Here is a 24,568-nt window from a genome sequence, read left to right as displayed (position 1 = left end):
TTGAAAATTAATTGAAAAAACAACAACATCAGTCTGATTGTGAACTTGTTCCTGTTGTTGATCTGAAAGGTACAAACTTACACAACACTTTATACTTAGAACAGAAACAGACAATTAATACTGTCAATGAATTCATAAAAATTCAAAAGAATCAATAAATGCTGGGAACTTTGCAAACTCTGCAGTAATAATCCACTGACAGCAACATTTACATTATTACATTTACATCATTTAAATACAGTGGTACAGATTTACACAGCTTCAGAAGTCGCTAATGACCAGTCAGCATCATGCTATACCTCCGATACTGACCTGATCCAACTCTTAATGACAAAACAGAGCATGAATCATCCCCTGACTCTTATAGTGACACCAAGACCTTACGAGAGAAACCCAAAGATACAGCTACGTGTGCTAAATCGTATTTTAGCTCCTTTAAAGATTCTCAACACTTTATCTCTTTGACCAAACCAATTCAAAAGGATTTAATGCTTTCACTCGTTATTAAGACGGCATGTCATCCCTCCCTGATAAATAGATTGACTGAATAAAGCCCTTTTCAATCATCTAACTAGGATGTGGTAAAGCCATGTGTTCATCTTTATTTGTCCATTTGATTAACCGGTTTAATATCTGTGGCTGAGGTACTGATTGTCTTCAGAGTGGCCAACTGTTTTTGAAGTGTGTTATCTTCAGTTCTCTGCCACATCGAGCTGCCAAACCCAGTGTTATAACGAATGCTTTGTCGGCATATTTTGTTTGCGTAACTGTTGGTTTGAAGTGTCGTTGTTAGGTTGTTCACCACACGGGGAAGAAAATAGATGAATTACTTAACAGGACTTTTTCAGTTCTTCTGGAGAAATGCTGTGTGGTGTTACACAGAGGTCTAAACCAGACGTGCTTTCGTTTTCTCTGCTCCTGTCTGAGGATCTATTTAAATTCTCAGTGCTGAGAGTCTAGATGATGGATGTGATGCTTCCCACTCTTGTCCTATAGGCAAACTGCAGGGGGTCTAGCAGTCACACCAAGTCGCCAACACCAGTCGCTCCAAGGATTTCATGACCACAGGCGTCAGGGCACCAGGTCTGTAGTCATTAACTCCGGTGACTTACTGGGGAGCAAAATGATGGTGGGGTGTTTGAGACGACACAGACTTTCAGGCAGGACAGAGACACTCCGTTAGTTCATGGAGCCTTCCTGGTCCTCTCTCTCTGAAAGAACTGACGCCTGTTCACAGATCCTCAGTGCAGACAGGGGGTCAGATAGGGTGAAGGTTTGGGGTGCAGGTAGGCCTTTTGTGGCTCAGGCCAGAGACGGAGAAAGGAACAGAAACAGATGAGTGCTCACTTGTTAAGAAGTGTTCAGTTGTTATCTATGAAATCGGCTGGCACGGTTGAGTCATGAAACAGAAAAGGAGAAACTGAAGGGCTTCCTCCCTTCATTTTATGTTTCAGTCTGCTGGGGTCGTGCTGAAAACTTGACTTGATCGTACTCCACCTCCACGTTCGGCCTTTGCTCAGCTTGCTTCCTCTGCTGCTGCACGATACTGACATCAGCGTAGGTTAATTCCAGGTCATTTCTTTCCTCTGTAGAGCAACAGGAAGAAAAAACACAAAGATTATGAACTCATTAGTTATTAAAGAACAAGTTTTACATTTTGGCAAATACACTTGTTTGCTTTATTGAAGAGATTTGCTTCGTGTTTAAATGGTATCAACATGTTCAATCTACTCTGAACAGCAGTAGATAAGTGCAGCGTCTTAAATATTAAAGTATCTTTTTAAAAATTAGTTACAACACTGAATCCAGTCAAGTTTAGTTTTGTACCTTTAGGCTTGTTGTTTCTTTGCTTTTTCTTCAGAGCCCAGATGACTGATAAGACCACAACCAAGACAATGACCAGGACTGAGGATACACCAGCTATTAGTGGCAAATTATCTGCTGGAAGATAAAAGACACAAGAAAGATGGACTTTAAGTTAGAGAAATATTATTATTATCATTATTTCTAGAGAGGAGCTCAGCGTCTGTCACTGAGTGTCCATCCAGAGTCCAGCTGTACTGAGGACTGTCCCCTCCATCAGAGGAGCAGGACACCCTCTTCTCTCCATGGGACAGACACTCAGAGACCAGATGGAAAGAGGACACCGGAGCTGAGAGAAACACACACAGATGACTTTTAATAATATTAGTAAATCTCCCTGATCATCTGATAAATAATCAGAAAGAAACTAAATCCAGACACATGCAGAATATGAAATATGTTTTGTAGACTCACAATAAAGTGTGAACAGTAGATCTACAAATATGACTTAATTTCCCGTGAGAAGAAAATATTTTACCTTCAACAAACAACTGTAGAATCTGTTCTGATAATTTTGATCCATTTGAGCCATGGATTGTCAGATTATATTGACCACTGTCATTCCTGCTCAGGTCATTGATCGTAAATGTTCCATCACTGAGATTAAACTGAGATCTGTCTTTTATCAAATTGGTTACAACCGTTTCGTTTCTCCATCTAAATATTACTGATGATCCCCTTTTCACATCATATCTAAATATTTCTGAGGCGTTGTCCATCAGTTTCATGACCACAGTTCCTCCCAAAGCTCCATAACACTGAGTTCCATTCTATCTGCCATCACAAGTTTCTCCACCTGTGAATTAAAATAAGGAAATAAATTGTTTAGACCTCTCAATATCAACCAGAATGACTGTCACAACATTGTAACAACATGCAATTATGACCTAACACAGAAATAGTGTGTTTTCTTCATTCAGCTATGCAAACAAGCATGTCACGTTTTGCTGAGCTTCACTAGCCAGGTATGGAAAACCTTCAACGTTGAACTCGTACTAATTTCCCTTTGAGCAGAAGCCAGTTTCAAAGGTCATTTAGACGTCAAGCAGGAAAACCACAAGTGCAAATTATTAAATGAATGGTAGCTGCTTTATCTTCAGGTAGTAGTGTAGTTGTAGTGTTCACTGTTTAAAAGAGTCACTGTTGATGTCGTTCTGGTTGGTCTTGACCCAAAAAAATAAAAAATGATGAAAAAACACATTTAAAATTTAGTTATATTTTTACTGATACTGTAAAGTTGTGCCTGCAAACATCACTTAGCTACAACGACAGAGGTCATCCAGTGTTTCTACACATTTTAATCTGTCAGATTTAAATATCTGAACGATGTAAATAATGTAAATAGTTCATGGTAGCATATCCCTTTTCTTTTTTGTTTTTTCTTATTTGCAAAACTGCGGAATGAAATTCAAGTGCAGTTATGTGAATCTGAACCCAGAATTCAACATCATTATTGAAAGTAACCTAATAATAAGCCATTCAACTTTATTTTAAATGTGTCATGAACTGCAATTGTTTACACCTGTTTTTAAATTCATTGTCATCTTCTGTAACTGTTTGTCCTCTAGATCAGTGGTTCTCAGCTGGTCTGGTTTCAGGACTCACCGTCACCCCACAAGTCGTGACACAAATCAAAAAACATTTTCAACTTCTCAAATTTATTCAATGAAAAGATTGAGCAGTTTGAACCTGAGGCAGTAGAGTAGAATATCACAGCGTGAACACCCCAAATTCTAGAGACCTTAGTTACCTTTTACGTTGAGTTAGCTACAATTTAATTCAACAAAAAACTCTTCAGTAATTTCAGCCTTTTTTAATAGACCCAACAGAGCTTTCGTGCACCAACACCAATTAAAAAAGTCCAACTACTAAAATTAAAACTTTTCAGCATCAATCATAAGGCTGACATGACAATTAGAACGTTTCACTAACAGACATTTAACAGACTCAGTTGGTGTTTTTGTGCAAAACACATGAAATAAAACAAAATATGTACCTTTAGCTGAGAATCCACACTTACTGAATCTATGACAATCAACACTGCACTATGGGAAATATTTCTTTCCCATACAGAAAAAGCTTCTTCAGTATCGTTTCTGTCCACAAACACAAATTAAGTTTATGAAGCAAAGATGCAATTCAAACATATACAAAATTAACTTTTCTTCTGATTACATTATCAGTAGGTAAATACTGAAAAACATCGTGCCAACAAAAACAAAACAGGCTGAGGTTTTCATCCTTCTTTGTCCTCAATATAAGAAAATCCATATCTCATATAATCTGCCACCTACTGCCATCTACTGTTCAGGAGTGGGACAGTTGATTGGGGTGGGGGGTGGGGCTAACCTAAACCTCCCGGGGTTGGGTGTGGTCTGGGGCTGACCTCATCAGAGGCTTGTGGCTCTGTTCAACATGTTTCTGAACTGAACGTACACAAAGCAAAACAAACGAACAACATAACTAAATAAAACCACAAAGCCCTCAACTGGAGTTGAGTATTGAATATTTGAGCTGATTTACTTGTTACTGAGTCCAGTTAAACTTTATTTTTTAATACACTTGATCCTATTGCTGCATGTTACTGCTAAACGTTTACACTCCAGTGGTAATAAAGGAAAAAGCAGAAAATCTCACCGTGAGAGACTCCAAGTATCATCAGCATCAGTCCAACCACTATCTACTACCAACAACATGAAACGCTTGTGTAACCAGGGTTAGTTAAACCCCAGTTAATTGTAGTTGCTTTGGAAATGTATTTTTATATGATCTATTTATGTTCTAAATGTTTCCCTCAAAATTAAATGCATGACTATTTTTCACAAGAGTGGAGCAGTAAAAACATCTTCTCCTATAAAAAAAAAACTGTATATGTGTTACTGCCCCTTTAACAGAGGTGGCAGTTGTTGAGCGCTGTTTTCAGTGAGCGAAAAGCTGACAGGTGTGTGCATCGTACTTTAGCAAAAATCTTTGCAAGTCCACTGACCGATGCATGGTGCGTGTGTAGATGTGAGAAGAGAAAAAAGAGGAAAAGTTAGAATTGAAATGATAAAAAACTCAGAAGTCATGAAACTAAACGAGAAGAGACTATCAGCGAGCTGCGAGTTCGAATAGGACGACGTAAACTGTGTGAACAATTGATTTCCCGGTGAGTAACGATCGATGTTTACATTAGCATGCTAATTTGCTATCAGAGTGCTAAACACTGAAAATAACTTAAGTTAGCCTTGAACTCTCTCTAAAACCAGTCGGGATAAACTCGAAACAGGTTGGAGTAATGTATTAGTGTCAGAAGACTATGTTTTGTGCTTTATGAATCTTGTGTTGTTACTTTTATTACTGTGAGTGAAACTCTTGATAGTAGGCTTGGTGCAGGCTAATGTAATCAGTGTTAGGCCTCGGCCGAAAAATTCATGCAGCTAAGCTAGTGAGTGTGCTGAGTTAAAATGGTGTTTTGTACTGTTGTGAATAGTAAAGTTAATGTAATTCATGTGAATAATATGAGTTATGTTAAAAAAAGAGAGGGAGGGAAACAGAGTTATTTTTGAAATGTTTATGTGAATTCATGTTTTGGTTACTATGAGTTAAGATAGATATTAAAAATTCATGTAAAATGGTAGTAGAAGAAAAGTGAAATTTACACTGAGAAGTAGTGCCTTTATTTATTTACATTCGAGTTGACCTTTTTATTATGGACTAAATGAGATAATTTTCCTGCATGGTTGTGTAGGCTGGTTTTTTTTTGAGTCCTTCGCCTGGGTCCTCAGTCCTTGGTTCCTACCCTGTCATCCATCCCCATCTCCATCCCAGTGGCTACTTTCCCTTGGGCGTGAGGTCATCCATATCTCCATCCACATCTTCATCTTCACCGTGATACTTACCATTGGACGTTCACTGTTAAAGAGGGCGGTAGGACTTTGAGTGCACTCGTTTTATTTTATTTATTTGGGCCCATTTTTCCATTTTTTTCCTAGTTTTTTATTCATTTGAACTTTTGGGACAGTTTGCTTTTCAGTACCTGAGATCTCAGAGGTTTTTGTTACTTGTATTTTATATATTTTTTTTTGTATTTTGGGTTCAATTGTGGTTGAAAGATCTTTGTATAATATACCTCCTTTAAACTTTCAGTCTGTTGTGTGTTATTTGGGGTAGACATTACAGATCTAAATCAAAATTTAGTTGGGTAGATACCAGTAGTCTCCTCATCGAGTCTAGAGTTAGAGTTGGTCCTCATTTCCTGTTTGATATTAACCCTGTCTTAGAGTGACAGGTGCAGGGAGGGGTTACACTTGCTCTGAACAGAAAACAGTCAGCGATCAACATCAGAACGTTTGAAAACTCTGACCAAGCAGAGCAATGATCTCTTTATACACGAGAACAAGAAAGGAAGTGGTATCAGTTTTACTTCCTCTTTTAGCCTAGCGTACAACAAGTGGACTTTTCTGTGTGATGGACTGAGTGGAAGAGAAGGAAACATCCCTCTATACTGTAGGTATTGAAAGAGGAATTTTGACAGACAGCCGGTGTTTCTATAGTAACAACCCATGTTACAGTCCTATCAAAGTAAATAATTACAATCATATGTGCAGGTTATACTCATTCACAATGATCAGTTCCTTAAAGTCTGCCTCTGAGTGGTTAATGTTACACATAAGAAGTGTTGACACACACTGAGTGTTCTGCATTTTGCGGACAGTGAAGAATTTGACACATTTAAACACTAAATAATTCAAGATTATAGAAAATTGCGTGTATTTAACTCATGTATAAATTAAGCTGTTCACAGTGGAAAATGTTCAGTTCAGTTCAGTTGACGCTGCAGCACTGAAGGCAGGATCCGAACACATGTTCAGTCTGGGGGCACTGATACTTGGGGACTTGAAATACTGAGTCATCAGGTCAACTTGAAACCAGTTCAATGCCAAGTTCAATGTCAATTCAACACATCAAATATTATTTGTAACTTTTTTTTTTTGTATTGTCACAATTGTAGCTATTATTATAGTTTATTTTTTCTCTTCCTGTTTTGGGGGTTTTTTTGGGGTATGTGAAGTGTGTATAAAGCTTAAAGGTCAAGAGGTTATTTCCCAGATGTTAGCTCGTAAAACTAACTAGATGTAAGGAGATAAGTTTTCTTTGTGAATGGGGGTTCTTGGGGATGAGAACCACATATAAGGTGACTGTGGGAGCTGAATGAGAGAGGATTCAACAATTGGCCAGAAGCTCTCTCACATTCAGCAACAGTTTTTGACACTGTTCTTTCTTGTAAATAAACCTTTTTCAAATGCAAGATAAGACTTGTCAGCGGTGATCACGTCTTTCTTCAACACACTTCAGCACATCAATATACAGCACAATGCATTTAATTAAGTGATTGTAACAGGTCCTCTGTATAGTTTTTGTGGAGTGTGAACAGATAAAATCTTGAAAATTAATTGAAAAAACAACAACATCAGTCTGATTGTGAACTTGTTCCTGTTATTCATCTGAAAGGTACAACCTTACACAACACTTTATACTTAGAACAGAAACAGACAATTAATACTGTCAATGAATTCATAAAAATTCAAAAGAATCAATAAATGCTGGGAACTTTGCAAACTCTGCAGTAATAATCCACTGACAGCAACATTTACATTATTACATTTACATCATTTAAATACAGTGGTACAGATTTAAACAGCTTCAGAAGTCGCTAATGACCAGTCAGCATCATGCTATAACTCTAATACTGACCTGATCCAACTCTTAATGACAAAACAGAGCATGAATCATCCCCTGACTCTTATAGTGACACCAAGACCTTACAAGAGAAACCCACAGATACAGCTACGTGTGCTAAATCGTATTTTAGCTCCTTTAAAGATTCTCAACACTTTATCTCTTTGACCAAACCAATTCAAAAGGATTTAATGCTTTCACTCGTTATTATGACGGCATATCATCCCTACCTGATAAATAGATTGACTGAATAAAGCCCTTTTCAATCATCTAACTAGGATGTGGTAAAGCCATGTGTTCATCTTTATTTGTCCATTTGATTAACCGGTTTAATATCTGTGGCTGAGGTACTGATTGTCTTCAGAGTGGCCAACTGTTTTTGAAGTGTGTTATCTTCAGTTTTCTGCCACATCGAGCTGCCAAACCCAGTGTTATGACGAATGCTTTTTGGGCGTATTTTGTTTGCGTAACTGTTGGTTTGAAGTGTTGTTGTTAGGTTGTTCACCACACGGGGAAGAAAATAAATGAATTACCTAACAGGACTTTGTCAGTTCTTCTGGAGAAATGCTGTGTGGTGTTACACAGAGGTCTAAACCAGACGTGCTTTCGTTTTTCTCTGTTCCTGTCTGAGGATCTATTTAAATTCTCAGTGCTGAGAGTCTAGATGATGGATGTGATGCTTCCCACTCTTGTCCTATAGGCAAACTGCAGGGGGTCTAGCAGTGACACCAAGTCGCCAACACCAGTCGCTCCAAGGATTTCATGACCACAGGCGTCAGGGCACCAGGTCTGTAGTCATTAACTCCGGTGACTTACTGGGGAGCAAAATGATGGTGGGGTGTTTGAGACGACACAGACTTTCAGGCAGGACAGAAACACTCCGTTAGTTCATGGAGCCTTCCTGGTCCTCTCTCTCTGAAAGAACTGACGCCTGTTCACAGATCCTCAGTGCAGACAGGGGGTCAGATGGGGGGGGAAGGTTTGGGGTGCAGGTAGGCCTTTTGTGGCTCAGGCCGGAGACGGAGAAAGGGACAGAAACAGATGAGTGCTCACTTGTTAAGAAGTGTTCAGTTGTTATCTGTGAAATCGGCTGGGACGGTTGAAACAGAAAAGGAGAAACTGAAGGGCTTCCTCCCTTCATTTTATGTTTCAGTCTGCTGGGGTCGTGCCGAAAACTTGACTTGATCGTACTCCACCTCCGGATTCGTCCTTTGCTCAGTCTGCTTCCTCTGCTGCTGCACGATACTGACATCAGCGTAGGTTAATTCCTGGTCATTTCTTTCCTCTGTAGAGTAACAGGAAGAAAAAACACAAAGATTATGAACTCATTAGTTATTAAAGAACAAGTTTTACATTATGGCAAATACACTTGTTTGCTTTATTGAAGAGATTTGCTTCGTGTTTAAATGGTATCAACATGTTCAATCTACTCTGAACAGCAGCAGATAAGTGCAGCGTCTTAAATATTAAAAGTATCTTTTTAAAAATTAGTTACAACACTGAATCCAGTAAAGTTTAGTTTTGTACCTTTAGGTTTGTTGTTTCTTTGCTTTTTCTTCAGAGCCCAGATGACTGATAAGACCACAACCAAGACAATGACCAGGGCTGAGAGTACACCAGCTATTAGTGGCAAATTATCTGCTGGACGATAAAAGACACAAGAAAGAAGGACTTTAAGTCATAGAAATATTATTGTTATCTGTCACTGAGTGTCCATCCAGAGTCCAGCTGTACTGAGGACTGTCCCCTCCATCAGAGGAGCAGGACACCCTCTTCTCTCCATGGGACAGACACTCAGAGACCAGATGGACAGAGGACACCGGAGCTGAGAGAAACACACACTTTTGATAATGTTAGAAAATCTCCCTTATCATCTGATAAATAATCAGAAAGAAACTTAATCCAGACACATGCAGAATATGAAATATATTATGTAGACTCACAATAAAGTGTGAACAGTAGATCTATAAATATGACTTAATTTCCCGTGAGAGGAAAATATTTTACCTTCAACAAACAACTGTAGAATCTGTTCTGATAATTTTGATCCATTTGAGTCATGGATTGTCAGATCATATTGACCACTGTCATTCCTGCTCAGGTCATTGATCCTAAATGTTCCATCACTGAGATTAAAGACAGATCTGTCTTTTATCACATTAGTTACAATCGTTTTGTTTAACCATATTAATATTACTGATGATCCCTTTTTCATTTCCCATCTAAATATTTCTGAGGCGTTGTCCATCAGTCTGATGACCACAGTTCCTCCCAAAGCTCCATAACACTGAGCTCCACTCTGTCTGCCATCACAGTAAGTTTCTCCACCTGTGAATGAAAATAAGGAAAAAAAAAATGTTTACATCTGTCAATATAATTAAATAAAAAAATAAAAAAATATTTCTCATTCAGCTATGCAAACAAGCATGTCACGTTTTGCTGAGCAGCTCCAGCCAGGTATGGAAAACCTTTAACGTTGAACTCGTACTAATTTCTCTTTGAGTAGAAGTTTCAAAGGTCATTTAGACGTCAAGCAGGAAAACCACAAGTGCGAATTATTAAATGAATGGTAGCTCCTTTATCTTCAGGGTGATGTTGTAGTGTTCACTGTTTAAAAGAGTCACTGTTAATATCGTTCTGGTTGGCCTTGTCCCAAAAAAATACAAAATGATGAAAAACCCATTTAAAATTTAGTTATATTTTTACTGATACTGTAAAGTTGTGCCTGCAAACATCACTTAGCTACAACGACAGAGGTCATCCAGTGTTTTTATACATTTTAGTCTGTCAGATTTAAATATCTGAACTATGTAAATAATGTAAATAGTTCGTGGTAGCATATCCTTTTTCTTTTTTGTTTTTTCTTCTTTTGCATAACTGCAGAATGAAATTCAAGTTAAGTCAACCCAGAATTCAACATCATTATTGAAAGTAACCAAATAAGAAGCCATCCAACTTAATTTTAAATGTGTCATGAACTGCAATTGTTTACACCTGTTTCTAAACTCATTCTCTTCTTCTATAACTGTTTGTCCTGTAGATCAGTGGTTCTCAGCTGGTGTGGTTTCAGGACTCACCGTCACCCCACAAGTCGTGACCCAAATCAGAGAACATTTTCAACTTGTTAAATTTATTCAATGAAAAGATTGAGCAGTTTGAACCTGAGACAGTAGAATAGAATATCACAGCGTGAAAACACCAAATTGATGCTAGAGCCTTTCTGTTACCTTTTACGTTGAGTTAGCTACAATTTAATTCAACAAAAAACTCTTCAGTAATTTCAGCCGTTTTTTTAATAGACCCAACAGAGCTTTCGTGCACCAACACGAAGTAAAAAAGTCCAACTACTAAAATTAAAACTTTTCAGTATCAATCATAAGGCTGACATGACAATTAGAACATTTCACTAACAGACATTTAACAGACTCAGTTGGTGTTTTCGTGCAAAACACATGAAATAAAACAAAATAAAACAAAATATGTAGCTTTAGCTGAGAATCCTCACTTACTGAATCTATGACAACCAACACTGCACTATGGGAAATATTTCTTTCCCATACAGAAAAAGCTTCTTCAGTATCGTTTCTGTCCACAAACACATATTAAGTTTATGAAACAAACGTGCAATTCAAACGTATACAAAATTAACTTTTCTTCTGATTACATTATCAGTAGGTAAATACTGAAAAACATCATGCCAACAAAAACAAAACAGGCTGAGGTTTTCATCCTTCTTTGTCCTCAATATAAGAAAATCCATATCTCATATAATCTGCCACCTACTGCCATCTACTGTTCAGGAGTGGGACAGTTGATTGGGGTGGGGGGTGGGGCTAACCTAAACCTCCCGGGGTTGGGTGTGGTCTGGGGCTGACCTCACCAGAGTCTTGTGGCTCTGTTCAACATGTTTCTGAACTGAACGTACACAAAGCAAAACAAACGAACAACATAAATAAATAAATAAATCAAACCACAAAGCCCTCAACTGGAGTTGAGTATTGAATATTTGAGCTGATTTACTTGTTACTGAGTCCAGTTAAACTTTATTTTTTAATACACTTGATCCTATTGCTGCATGTTACTGCTACATGTTTACACTCCAGTGTTAATAAAGGAAAAAGCAGAAAATCTCACCGTGAGAGACTCCAAGTATCATCAGCATCAGTCCAACCACAGCTTCCATGTCTCCTCTCTGTTCAGACTCTGTTCAGTCACTCAGCAGCTTTCAAACTTTATCTACTACCAACAAAATGAAACACTTGCTCTGAACACAAAACAGTCAGCGATCAGCATCAGAACGTTTGAAAACTCTGACCAAGCAGAGCGATGATCCCTTTATACACGAGAACAAGAAAGGAAGTGGTATCAGTTTTACTTCCTCTTTTAGCCTAGAGTACAACAAGTGGACTTTTCTGTGTGATGGACTGAGTGGAAGAGAAGGAAACATCCCTCTATACTGTAGGTATTGAAAGAGGAATTTTGACAGACAGCCGGTGTTTCTATAGTAACAACCCATGTTACAGTCCTATCAAAGTAAATAATAACAATCATATGTGCAGGTTATACTCATTCGCAATGATCAGTTCCTTAAAGTCTGCCTCTGAGTGGTTAATGTTACACATAAGAAGTGTTGACTCACACTGAGTGTTCTGCATTTTGTAGACAGTGAAGAATTTGACACATTTAAACACTAAATAATTCAAGATTATAGAAAATTGCGTGTATTTAACTCATGTATAAATTAAGCTGTACACAGTGGAAAATGTTCAGTTCAGTTCAGTTGACGCTGCAGCACTGAAAGCAGGATCCGAACACATGTTCAGTCTGGGGGCACTGATACTTGGGGACTTGAAATACTGAGTCATCAGGTCAACTTGAAACCAGTTCAATGCCAAGTTCAATGTCAATTCAACCCATCAAATAATATTTGTAACTTTTTTTTTTTTTGTATTGTCACAATTGTAGCTATTATTATAGTTTATTTTTTCTTTTCCTGTTTTGGGTTTTTTTTGGGGTATGTGAAGTGTGTATAAAGCTTAAAGGTCAAGAGGTTATTTCCCAGATGTTAGCTCGTAAAACTAACTAGATGTAAGGAGATAAGTTCTTTGTGAATGGGGGTTCTTGGGTATGAGAACCACATATAAAGTGACTGTGGGAGCTGAATGAGAGAGGATTCGACAATTGGCCAGAAGCTCTCTCACATTCAGCAAGAGTTTTTGACACTGTTCTTTCTTGTAAATAAACCTTTTTCAAATGCAAGATAAGACTTGTCAGCGGTGATCACGTCTTTCTTCAACACACTTCAGCACATCAATATACAACACAATGCATTTAATAAAGTGACTGTAACAGGTCCTCTGTATAGTTTTTGTGGAGTGTGAACAGATAAAATCTTGAAAATTAATTGAAAAAACAACAACATCAGTCTGATTGTGAACTTGTTCCTGTTATTCATCTGAAAGGTACAACCTTACACAACACTTTATACTTAGAACAGAAACAGACAATTAATACTGTCAATGAATTCATAAAAATTCAAAAGAATCAATAAATGCTGGGAACTTTGCAAACTCTGCAGTAATAATCCACTGACAGCAACATTTACATTATTACATTTACATCATTTAAATACAGTGGTACAGATTTACACAGCTTCAGAAGTCACTAATGACCAGTCAGTATCATGCTATAACTCTAATACTGACCTGATCCAACTCTTAATGACAAAACAGAGCATGAATCATCCCCTGACTCTTATAGTGACACCAAGACCTTACGAGAGAAACCCACAGATACAGCTACGTGTGCTAAATCGTATTTTAGCTCCTTTAAAGATTCTCAACACTTTATCTCTTTGACCAAACCAATTCAAAAGGATTTAATGCTTTCACTCGTTATTATGACGGCATATCATCCCTACCTGATAAATAGATTGACTGAATAAAGCCCTTTTCAATCATCTAACTAGGATGTGGTAACGCCATGTGTTCATGTTTATTTGTCCATTTGATTAACCGGGTTTAATATCTGTGGCTGAGGTACTGATTGTCTTCAGAGTGGCCAACTGTTTTTGAAGTGTGTTATCTTCAGTTCTCTGCCACATCGAGCTGCCAAACCCAGTGTTATGACGAATGCTTTTTGGGCGTATTTTGTTTGCGTAACTGTTGGTTTGAAGTGTTGTTGTTAGGTTGTTCACCACACGGGGAAGAAAATAGATGAATTACCTAACAGGACTTTGTCAGTTCTTCTGGAGAAATGCTGTGTGGTGTTACACAGAGGTCTAAACCAGACGTGCTTTCGTTTTCTCTGTTCCTGTCTGAGGATCTATTTAAATTCTCAGTGCTGAGAGTCTAGATGATGGATGTGATGCTTCCCACTCTTGTCCTATAGGCAAACTGCAGGGGGTCTAGCAGTCACACCAAGTCGCCAACACCAGTCGCTCCAAGGATTTCATGACCACAGACGTCAGGGCACCAGGTCTGTAGTCATTAACTCCTGTGACTTACTGGGGAGCAAAATGATGGTGGGGTGTTTGAGACGACACAGACTTTCAGGCAGGACAGAGACACTCTGTCAGTTCATGGAGCCTTCCTGGTCCTCTCTCTCTGAAAGAACTGACGCCTGTTCACAGATCCTCAGTGCAGACAGGGGGTCAGATGGGGGGAGGTTTGGGGTGCAGGTAGGCCTTTTGTGGCTCAGGCCAGAGACGGAGAAAGCGAGAGAAACAGATGAGTGCTCACTTGTTAAGAAGTGTTCAGTTGTTATCTGTGAAATCGGCTGGGACGGTTGAAACAGAAAAGGAGAAACTGAAGGGCTTCCTCCCTTCATTTTATGTTTCAGTCTGCTGGGGTCGTGCCGAAAACTTGACTTGATCGTACTCCACCTCCACATTCGGCCTTTGCTCAGTCTGCTTCCTCTGCTGCTGCACGATTCTGACATCAGCGTAGGTTAATTCCTGGTCATTTCTTTCCTCTGTAGAGCAACAGGAAGAAAAAACACAAAGATTATGAACTCATTAGTTATTAAAGAACAAATTTTACATTTTGGCAAATACACTTGTTTGCTTTATTGAAGAGATTTACTTCGTGTTTAAATGGTATCAACATGTTCAATCTACTCTGAACAGCAGCAGATAAGTGCAGTGTCTTAAATATTAAAGTATCTTTTTAAAAAATAAGTTACAACACTGAATCCAGTCAAGTTTAGTTTTGTACCTTTAGGTTTGTTGTTTCTTTGCTTTTTCTTCAGAGCCCAGATGACTGATAAGCCCACAACCAAGACAATGACCAGGACTGAGAGTACACCAGCTATTATTGGCAAATGGCCTGCTGGAAGATAAAAGACACAAGAAAGATGGACTTTAAGTCATAGAAATATTATAATTATCATTATTTCCAGGGAGGAGCTCAGCGTCTTTCACTGAGTGTCCATCCAGAGTCCAGCTGTACTGAGGACTGAGGACACCCTCTTGTCTCCATGGGACAGACACTCAGAGACCAGATGGACAGAGGACACTGGAGCTGAGAGAAACACACACAGATGACTTTAGATAAACTTAGTAAATCTCCCCGATCATCTGATAAATAATCAGAAAGAAACTAAATCCAGACACATGCAGAATATGAAATATGTTATGTAGACTCACAATAAAGTGTGAACAGTAGATCAATAAATATGACTTAATTTCTTACAAGAAGAAAATATTTTACCTTCAATAAACAACTGTAGAGTCTGTTCTGATAGTTTTGTTCCATTTGAGTTAAAGATTATCAGATCATATTGACCACTGTCATTCCTGCTCAGGTCATTGATCCTAAATGTTCCATCACTGGGACTAAAGACAGATCTGTCTTTTATTTCATTAGTTACAACCGTTTTGTTTCTCCATCTAAATATTACTGATGATCCCCTTTTCACATCATATCTAAATATTTCTAGGGCGTTGTCCATCAGTCTGATGACCACAGTTCCTCCCAAAGCTCCATAACACTGAGTTCCATTCTGTCTGCCATCACAGTAAGTTTCTCCACCTGTGAATGAAAATAAGGAAAATAAATAGTTTAGAGCTTCTTTTAACCAAATGACTGCAAACTGTAAAACATCAAATGACTAACACAGAAATAGTTTTTTCCTCATTCAGCTATGCAAACAAGCATGTCACGTTTTGCTGAGCAGCTCCAGCCAGGTATGGAAAACCTTTAACGTTGAACTCGTACTAATTTCCCTTTGAGCAGAAGCCAGTTTCAAAGGTCATTTAGACGTCAAGCAGGAAAACCACAAGTGCAAATTATTAAATGAATGGTAGCTGCTTTATCTTCAGGGTGATGTTGTAGTGTTCACTGTTTAAAAGAGTCACTGTTAATGTCGTTCTGGTTGGCCTTGACCCAAAAAACTACAAAATGATACAAAACACATTGAATATTTAGTTATATTTTAACTGATACTGTAAAGTTGTGCCTGCAAACATCACTTAGCTACAACGACAGAGGTCACCCAGTGTTTTTACACATTTTAAAGGAATAAATTAGATCCTTCCTTTCTTTTTTGTTTTTTCTTCTTTTGCATAACTGCAGAATGAAATTCAAGTTAAGTCAACCCAGAATTCAACATCATTATTGAAAGTAACCAAATAAGAAGCCATTCAACTTTATTTTAAATGTGTCATGAACTGCAATTGTTTCCAACTGTTTCTAAACTCATTCTCATCTTCTATACTTTGTCCCTAGATCAGGGGTTCTCACTGGCTGTTTCAGACTCACCGTCCCAAGTCGTACCAATAGGAAACATTTCATTTAAATTATTCATGAAAGTTGCAGATTGAACCTGAGGCAGTAGAATAGAATATCACAGCGTGAAAACCCCAAATTGATGCTAGAGCCTTTCTCTTACCTTTACACTGAGTTAGCTACAATTTAATTCAACTCAAAACTCTTCAGTAATTTCAGCCTTTTTTAATAGACTCAACAGAGCTTTCGTGCACCAACACGAAATAAAAATGTCCAACTACTGAAAATAAAACTTTTCAGTATCAATCATAAGGCTGACATGACAATTAGAACGTTTCACTAACAGACATTTAACAGACTCAGTTTGTGTTTTCGTGCAAAACACATGAAATAAAACAAAATAATACAAAATATGTAGCTTTAGCTGAGAATCCACACTTACTGAATCTATGACAACCAACACTGCACAATGGGAAATATTTCTTTCCCATACAGAAAAAGCTTCTTCAGTATCGTTTCTGTCCACAAACACATATTAAGTTTATGAAACAAACGTGCAATTCAAACGTATACAAAATTAACTTTTCTTCTGATTACATTATCAGTAGGTAAATACTGAAAAACATCGTGCCAACAAAAACAAAACAGGCTGAGGTTTTCATCCTTCTTTGTCCTCAATATAAGAAAATCCATATCTCATATAATCTGCCACCTACTGCCATCTACTGTTCAGGAGTGGGACAGTTGATTGGGGTGGGGGGTGGGGCTAACCTAAACCTCCCGGGGTTGGGTGTGGTCTGGGGCTGACCTCACCAGAGGCTTGTGGCTCTGTTCAACATGTTTCTGAACTGAACGTACACAAAGCAAAACAAACGAACAATATAAATAAATAAATAAATAAATAAATAAATAAATAAATAAAACCACAAAGCCCTCAACTTGAGTTGAGTATTGAATATTTGAGCTGATTTACTTGTTACTGAGTCCAGTTAAACTTTATTTTTTAATACACTTGATCCTATTGCTGCATGTTACTGCTAAACGTTTACACTCCAGTGTTAATAAAAGAAAAAGGAGAAAATCTCACCGTGAGAGACTCCAAGTATCATCAGCATCAGTCCAACCACAGCTTCCATGTCTCCGCTCTGTTCAGACTCTGTTCAGTCACTCAGCAGCTTTCAAACTTTATCTACTACCAACAAAATGAAACACTTGCTCTGAACAGAAAACAGTCAGCGATCAGCATCAGAAAGTTTGAAAACTCTGACCAAGCAGAACGATGATCTCTTTATACACGAGAACAAGAAAGGAAGCTATACTTCCTCTTTTAGCCTAGCGTACAACAAGTGGACTTTTCTGTGTGATGGACTGAGTGGAAGAGAAGGAAACATCCCTCTATACTGTAGGTATTAAAAGAGGAATTTTGACAGACAGCCGGTTTTTCTACAGTAACAACCCATGTTACAGTCCTATCAAAGTAAATAAAAACAATCATATGTGCAGGTTATACTCATTTGCAATGATGAGTTCCTTAAAGTCTGCCTCTGACTGGTTAATGTTACACATAAGAAGTGTTGACACACACTGAGTGTTCTGCATTTTGCAGACAGTGAAGAATTTGACACATTTAAACACTAAATAATTCAAGATTATAGAAAATTGCATGTATTTAACTCATGTATAAATTAAGCTGTTCACAGTGGAAAATGTTCAGTTCAGTTGACGCTGCAGCACTGAAGGCAGGATCCGAACACATGTTCAGTCTGGGGGCACTGATACTTGGGGACTTGAAATACTGAGTCATCAGGTCAACTTGAAACCAGTTCAATGCCAAGTTCAATGTCAATTGAACACATCAAATATTATTTGTAACTCAAAGGTTTTTTGTATTGTCACAATTGTAGCTATTATTATAGTTTATTTTTTCTCTTCCTGTTTTGGGGGTTTTTTGGGGTATGTGAAGTGTGTATAAAGCTTAAAGGTCAAGAGGTTATTTCCCAGATGTTAGCTCGTAAAACTAACTAGATGTAAGGAGATAAGTTTTTTGTGAATGGGGGTTCTTGGGGATGAGAACCACATATAAGGTGACTGTGGGAGCTGAATGAGAGAGGATTCAACAATTGGCCAGAAGCTCTCTCACATTCAGCAAGAGTTTTTGACACTGTTCTTTCTTGTAAATAAACCTTTTTCAAATGCAAGATAAGACTTGTCAGCGGTGATCACGTCTTTCTTCAACACACTTCAGCACATCAATATACAACACAATGCATTTAATTAAGTGACTTGTAACAGGTCCTCTGTATAGTTTTTGTGGAGTGGAACAGATAAAATCTTGAAAATTAATTGAAAAAACAACATCAGTCTGATTGTGAACTTGTTCCTTTTTGATCTGAAAGGTACAAACTTACACAACACTTTATACTTAGAACAGAAACAGACAATTAATACTGTCAATGAATTCATAAAAATTCAAAAGAATCAATAAATGCTGGAAACTTTGCAAACTCTGCAGTAATAATCCACTGACAGCAACATTTACATTATTACATTTACATCATTTAAATACAGTGGTACAGATTTACACAGGTTCAGAAGTCGCCAATGACCTCCGATACTGACCTGATCCAACTCTTAATGACAAAACAGAGCATGAATCATCCCCTGACTCTTATAGTGACACCAAGACCTTACAAGAGAAACCCACAGATACAGCTACGTGTGCTAAATCGTATTTTAGCTCCTTTAAAGATTCTCAACACTTTATCTCTTTGACCAAACCAATTCAGGATTTAATGCTTTCACTCGTTATTATGACGGCATATCATCCCTACCTGATAAATAGATTGACTGAATAAAGCCCTTTTCAATCATCTAACTAGGATGTGGTAAAGCCATGTGTTCATGTTCATTTGTCCATTTGATTAACCGGGTTTAATATCTGTGGCTGAGGTACTGATTGTCTTCAGAGTGGCCAACTGTTTTTGAAGTGTGTTATCTTCAGTTTTCTGCCACATCGAGCTGCCAAACCCAGTGTTATGACGAATGCTTTTTGGGCGTATTTTGTTTGCGTAACTGTTGGTTTGAAGTGTTGTTGTTAGGTTGTTCACCACACGGGAAGAAAATAGATGAATTACCTAACAGGACTTTTTCAGTTCTTCTGGAGAAATGCTGTGTGGTGTTACACAGAGGTCTAAACCAGACGTGCTTTCGTTTTCTCTGTTCCTGTCTGAGGATCTATTTAAATTCTCAGTGCTGAGAGTCTAGATGATGGATGTGATGCTTCCCACTCTTGTCCTATAGGCAAACTGCAGGGGGTCTAGCAGTGACACCAAGTCGCCAAAACCAGTCGCTCCAAGGATTTCATGACCACAGACGTCAGGGCACCAGGTCTGTAGTCATTAACTCCTGTGACTTACTGGGGAGCAAAATGATGGTGGGGTGTTTGAGACGACACAGACTTTCAGGCAGGACAGCGACACACAAGAACTGACGCCTGTTCACAGATCCTCAGTGCAGACAGGGGGTCAGATAGGGTGGAGGTTTGGGGTGCAGGTAGGCCTTTTGTGGCTCAGGCCGGAGACGGAGAAAGGGACAGAAACAGATGAGTGCTCACTTGTTAAGAAGTGTTCAGTTGTTATCTGTGAAATCGGCTGGCACGGTTGAGTCATGAAACAGAAAAGGAGAAACTGAAGGGCTTCCTCCCTTCATTTTATGTTTCAGTCTGCTGGGGTCGTGCCGAAAACTTGACTTGATCGTACTCCACCTCCGGATTCGGCCTTTGCTCAGCCTGCTTCCTCTGCTGCTGCACGATACTGACATCAGCGTAGGTTAATTCCTGGTCATTTCTTTCCTCTGTAGAGTAACAGGAAGAAAAAACACAAAGATTATGAACTCATTAGTTATTAAAGAACAAGTTTTACATTTTGGCAAATACACTTGTTTGCTTTATTGAAGAGATTTGCTTCGTGTTTAAATGTTATCAACATGTTCAATCTACTCTGAACAGCAGCAGATAAGTGCAGCGTCTTAAATATTAAAAGTATCTTTTTAAAAATTAGTTACAATGCTGAATCCAGTCAAGTTTAGTTTTGTACCTTTAGGTTTGTTGTTTCTTTGCTTTTTCTTCAAAGTCCAGATGACTGATAAGCCCACAACCAAAACAATGACCAGGGCTGAGGATACACCAGCTATTAGTGGCAAATTATCTGCTGGAAGATAAAAGACACAAGAAAGATGGACTTTAAGTCTTAGAAATATTATTATTATCTGTCACTGAGTGTCCATCCAGAGTCCAGCTGTACTGAGGACTGTCCCCTCCATCAGAGGAGCAGGACACCCTCTTCTCTCCATGGGACAGACACTCAGAGACCAGATGGACAGAGGACACCGGAGCTGAGAGAAACACACACAGATGACTTTTGATAATGTTAGAAAATCTCCCTTATCATCTGATAAATAATCAGAAAGAAACTTAATCCAGACACATGCAGAATATGAAATATATTATGTAGACTCACAATAAAGTGTGAACAGCAGAGCTATAAATATGACTTAATTTCCCGTGAGAGGAAAATATTTTACCTTCAACAAACAACTGTAGAATCTGTTCTGACAATTTTGATCCATTTGAGTCATGGATTGTCAGATTATATTGACCACTGTCATTCCTGCTCAGGTCATTGATCCTAAATGTTCCATCACTGGGATTAAAGACAGATCTGTCTTTTATCACATTAGTTACAATAGTTTTGTTTCTCCATGTAAATATTACTGATGATCCCTTTATCACATCACATCTATATGTTTCTAAGGCGTTGTCCATCAGTCTGATGACCACAGTTCCTCCCAAAGCTCCATAACACTGAGCTCCACTCTGTCTGCCATCACAGTAAGTTCCTCCACCTGTGAATTAAAATAAAGAAAAAAAAGTATTTAGATCTTTTAATATAATTAAATAAAAAAATAAAAAATATTTCTCATTCAGCTATGCAATAAAGCATTTCACGTTTTGCTGAGCAGCTCCAGCCAGGTATGGAAAACATTTAACGTTGAACTCGTACTAATTTCTCTTTGAGTAGAAGTTTCAAAGGTCATTTAGACGTCAAGCAGGAAAACCACAAGTGCGAATTATTAAATGAATGGTAGCTGCTTTATCTTCAGGGTGATGTTGTAGTGTTCACTGTTTAAAAGAGTCACTGTTAATATCGTTCTGGTTGGCCTTGTCCCAAAAAAATACAAAATGATGAAAAAACCCATTGAATATTTACTTATATTTTAACCGATACTGTAAAGTCGTGCCTGCAAACATCACTTAGCTACAACGACAGAGGTCATCCAGTGTTTTTATACATTTTAGTCTGTCAGATTTAAATATCTGAACTATGTATATAATGTAAATAGTTCGTGCTTTTTTGTTTTTTCTTATTTTGCATAACTGCAGAATGAAATTCAAGTGCAGTTATGTCAAATTGAACTCAGAATTCAACATCATTTTTGAAAGTAACCAAATAAGAAGCCATTCAACTTTATTTTAAATGTGTCATGAACTGCAATTGTTTCCAACTGTTTCTAAACTCATTCTCATCTTCTATAACTGTTTGTCCTCTAGATCAGTGGTTCTCAACTGGTCTGGTTTCAGGACTCACCGTCACCCCACAAGTCGTGACCCAAATCAGAGAACATTTTCAACTTCTTAAATTTATTCAATGAAAAGATTGAGCAGATTGAACCTGAGACAGTAGAATAGAATATCACAGCGTGAAAACCCCAAATTGATGCTAGAGCCTTTCTGTTACCTTTTACGTTGAGTTAGCTACAATTTAATTCAACAAAAAACTCTTCAGTAATTTCAGCCTTTGTTAATAGACTCAACAGAGCTTTCGTGCACCAACACCAATTAAAAAAGTCCAACTACTAAAATTAAAACTTTTCAGCATCAATCATAAGGCTGACATGACAATTAGAGTGTTTCACTAACAGACATTTATCAGACTCAGTTGGTGTTTTCGTGCAAAACACATGAAATAAAACAAAATAAAACAAAATATGTAGCTTTAGCTGAGAATCCTCACTTACTGAATCTATGACAACCAACACTGCACTATGGGAAATATTTCTTTCCCATACAGAAAAAGCTTCTTCAGTATCGTTTCTGTCCACAAACACAAATTAAGTTTATGAAACAAAGATGCAATTCAAACATATACAAAATTAACTTTTCTTCTGATTACATTATCAGTAGGTAAATACTGAAAAACATTGTGCCAACAAAAACAAAACAGGCTGAAGTTTTCATCCTTCTTTGTCCTCAATATAAGAAAATCCATATCTCATATAATCTGCCACCTACTGCCATCTACTGTTCAGGAGTGGGACAGTTGATTGGGGTGTGGTCTGGGGCTGACCTCACCAGAGGCTTGTGGCTCTGTTCAACATGTTTCTGAACTGAACGTACACAAAGCAAAACAAACGAACAACATAAATAAATAAATAAATAAATAAAACCACAAAGCCCTCAACTGGAGTTGAGTATTGAATATTTGAGCTGATTTACTTGTTACTGAGTCCAGTTAAACTTTATTTTTTAATACACTTGATCCTATTGCTGCATGTTACTGCTAAACGTTTACACTCCAGTGTTAATAAAGGAAAAAGCAGAATATCTCACCGTGACAGACTCCAAGTATCATCAGCAACAGTCCAACCACAGCTTCCATGTCTCCTCTCTGTTCAGACTCTGTTGAGTCACTCAGCAGCTTTCAAACTTTATCTACTAACATCAAAATGAAACACTTGCTCTGAACAGAAAAAAGTCAGTGATCGGCATCAGAACGTTTGAAAACTCTGACCAAGCAGAGCGATGATCCCTTTATACACGAGAACAAGAAAGGAAGTGATATCAGTTTTACTTCCTCTTTTAGCCTAGCGTACAACAAGTGGACTTTTCTGTGTGATGGACTGAGTGGAAGAGAAGGAAACATCCCTCTATGCTGACAAGTGAAGCTATAGCTTCTTATTTTTTGTTCCGTGATTGGCTGCAGAAATGACCAACTAGTAACAAGACGACAACTTTAAATGAAGCAGAATGAAGCAGCTTCCACAAACCTAAAACTTAATGTCCCTTTTTGAGGATGTAGAGTCTCAGGAGGTAAACATCAGATTGTAAAAAGTCAGAGTAACTTCTCTGTCAGCCAGCAGAGGGAGACCTCACACTTATGATGAGTTTTTGTTGAGCTCTGATCAGACATCAAAGTTAGTCTGTGTTCAAAATGTCAGCGGGTTAAGAGATTATTACTCCAAGTAGCTTCAATAAATAACTGATAAAAAACTGATTCGTATTTCATGACCGTAACTCTGTCTGACCGTCCTCAGAAGCAGGAAACAATGAGCTTTTTATAGGACCTCATAGTGGTGGCCATGCGAGGTTGTTTATATGCATCTTATTTAGCCAAGTGGTTCCTCTTACCAGCAGTTATGTGCATTGTCCAGAATGTTGTTGTATAAATACAACAAAAAGCCTGAACTATGCACCCACTGAGTGAGGAAATTAGTTTATTTTTGTACCGTTATGGTTTCTTTCCTTTTTTTTTTTTTTTTTTTTTTTACAATTAACCATAAAGTCAACATCCAAGAAAATGAGCAGGTCTGAGAGTACACCAGCCATTACTGGCAAATGTCCAGTTTGAAAGATAAAGGACAAAACAAAAAAATCCTTAAAAAAAACAGTTAATTTCTGGCAGCAGGGGCGCCATAAAAATACTGTAAAATAACTGAAAATTACTTTCTCATAAAAAAAAGTTATTTTCCGTAATTAAAATAGTTAATACTTGTAATTTTAAAAGGATTTTGCCTTATTTTCAGGTTGTTTTAACATATAATTAGAAACATTTTCACATTTTAAAACAATTAAATTACCGAGAAATATGGTAAATAAATATTGTATTACGAATAATAATGCTTAAATTTACAGAAATGTGCTGTTATTAGTTGGTTTTAATTACTTTTTTATAGGAAGAGATTGTATATTACTTTATATTTGATGTAATATAACAGTATATGACACAAAATAATGTGATTCATCTTTCAAAACATGTCAAAAAACTGTTGCAAAACTAGATATTTGGTTAGATTGCAAGAACCAACTGTTAATTATAGAAAACATCGAATGGATATTTCATTCTTTTACATTGTTTTTAACATTTAATCACAAACATTTTACATTTTAAAATACTGAAATTACAGATAAAGATGGCAAATTA

At 37.6% G+C, this 24,568-nt stretch overlaps 2 protein-coding genes and 2 long non-coding RNA genes across 4 annotated transcripts; all 4 read right to left on the bottom strand.

Moving 5' to 3' along the window:
- Nucleotides 1-32: 32 nt before the first annotated feature.
- On the bottom strand, nucleotides 33-19,419 carry LOC125008002. Its single transcript, XR_007112832.1, has 2 exons — nucleotides 18,930-19,419; nucleotides 33-312 (listed from the first exon to the last, which is right to left on the bottom strand). It is a non-coding gene; the product is annotated as an uncharacterized LOC125008002 (long non-coding RNA).
- LOC125007994 (T-cell surface antigen CD2) lies at nucleotides 8,201-17,593 on the bottom strand. Its single transcript, XM_047584993.1, has 4 exons — nucleotides 17,398-17,593; nucleotides 15,294-15,614; nucleotides 9,112-9,225; nucleotides 8,201-8,869 (listed from the first exon to the last, which is right to left on the bottom strand). Exons 1-4 carry the CDS (start codon nucleotides 17,444-17,446, stop codon nucleotides 8,727-8,729), a joined length of 627 nt encoding a protein of 208 aa, XP_047440949.1. The 5' UTR covers nucleotides 17,447-17,593; the 3' UTR covers nucleotides 8,201-8,726.
- On the bottom strand, nucleotides 12,901-15,036 carry LOC125007999. Its single transcript, XR_007112828.1, has 2 exons — nucleotides 14,799-15,036; nucleotides 12,901-14,556 (listed from the first exon to the last, which is right to left on the bottom strand). It is a non-coding gene; the product is annotated as an uncharacterized LOC125007999 (long non-coding RNA).
- Nucleotides 19,420-19,428: 9 nt separating the features above from the next.
- On the bottom strand, nucleotides 19,429-23,463 carry LOC125007995. Its single transcript, XM_047584994.1, has 4 exons — nucleotides 22,978-23,463; nucleotides 20,892-21,212; nucleotides 20,405-20,518; nucleotides 19,429-20,162 (listed from the first exon to the last, which is right to left on the bottom strand). The coding sequence occupies exons 1-4, from the start codon at nucleotides 23,024-23,026 to the stop codon at nucleotides 20,020-20,022; spliced, it is 627 nt and encodes a 208-aa protein (XP_047440950.1). The 5' UTR covers nucleotides 23,027-23,463; the 3' UTR covers nucleotides 19,429-20,019.
- Between the last annotated feature and the right edge of the window lie 1,105 nt (nucleotides 23,464-24,568).

The sequence above is a fragment of the Mugil cephalus genome, chromosome 5 (assembly GCF_022458985.1).
Source record: "Mugil cephalus isolate CIBA_MC_2020 chromosome 5, CIBA_Mcephalus_1.1, whole genome shotgun sequence".
NCBI classification, from domain to species: domain Eukaryota; kingdom Metazoa; phylum Chordata; class Actinopteri; order Mugiliformes; family Mugilidae; genus Mugil; species Mugil cephalus.
This window is presented reverse-complemented; position numbering and strand designations above follow the sequence as displayed.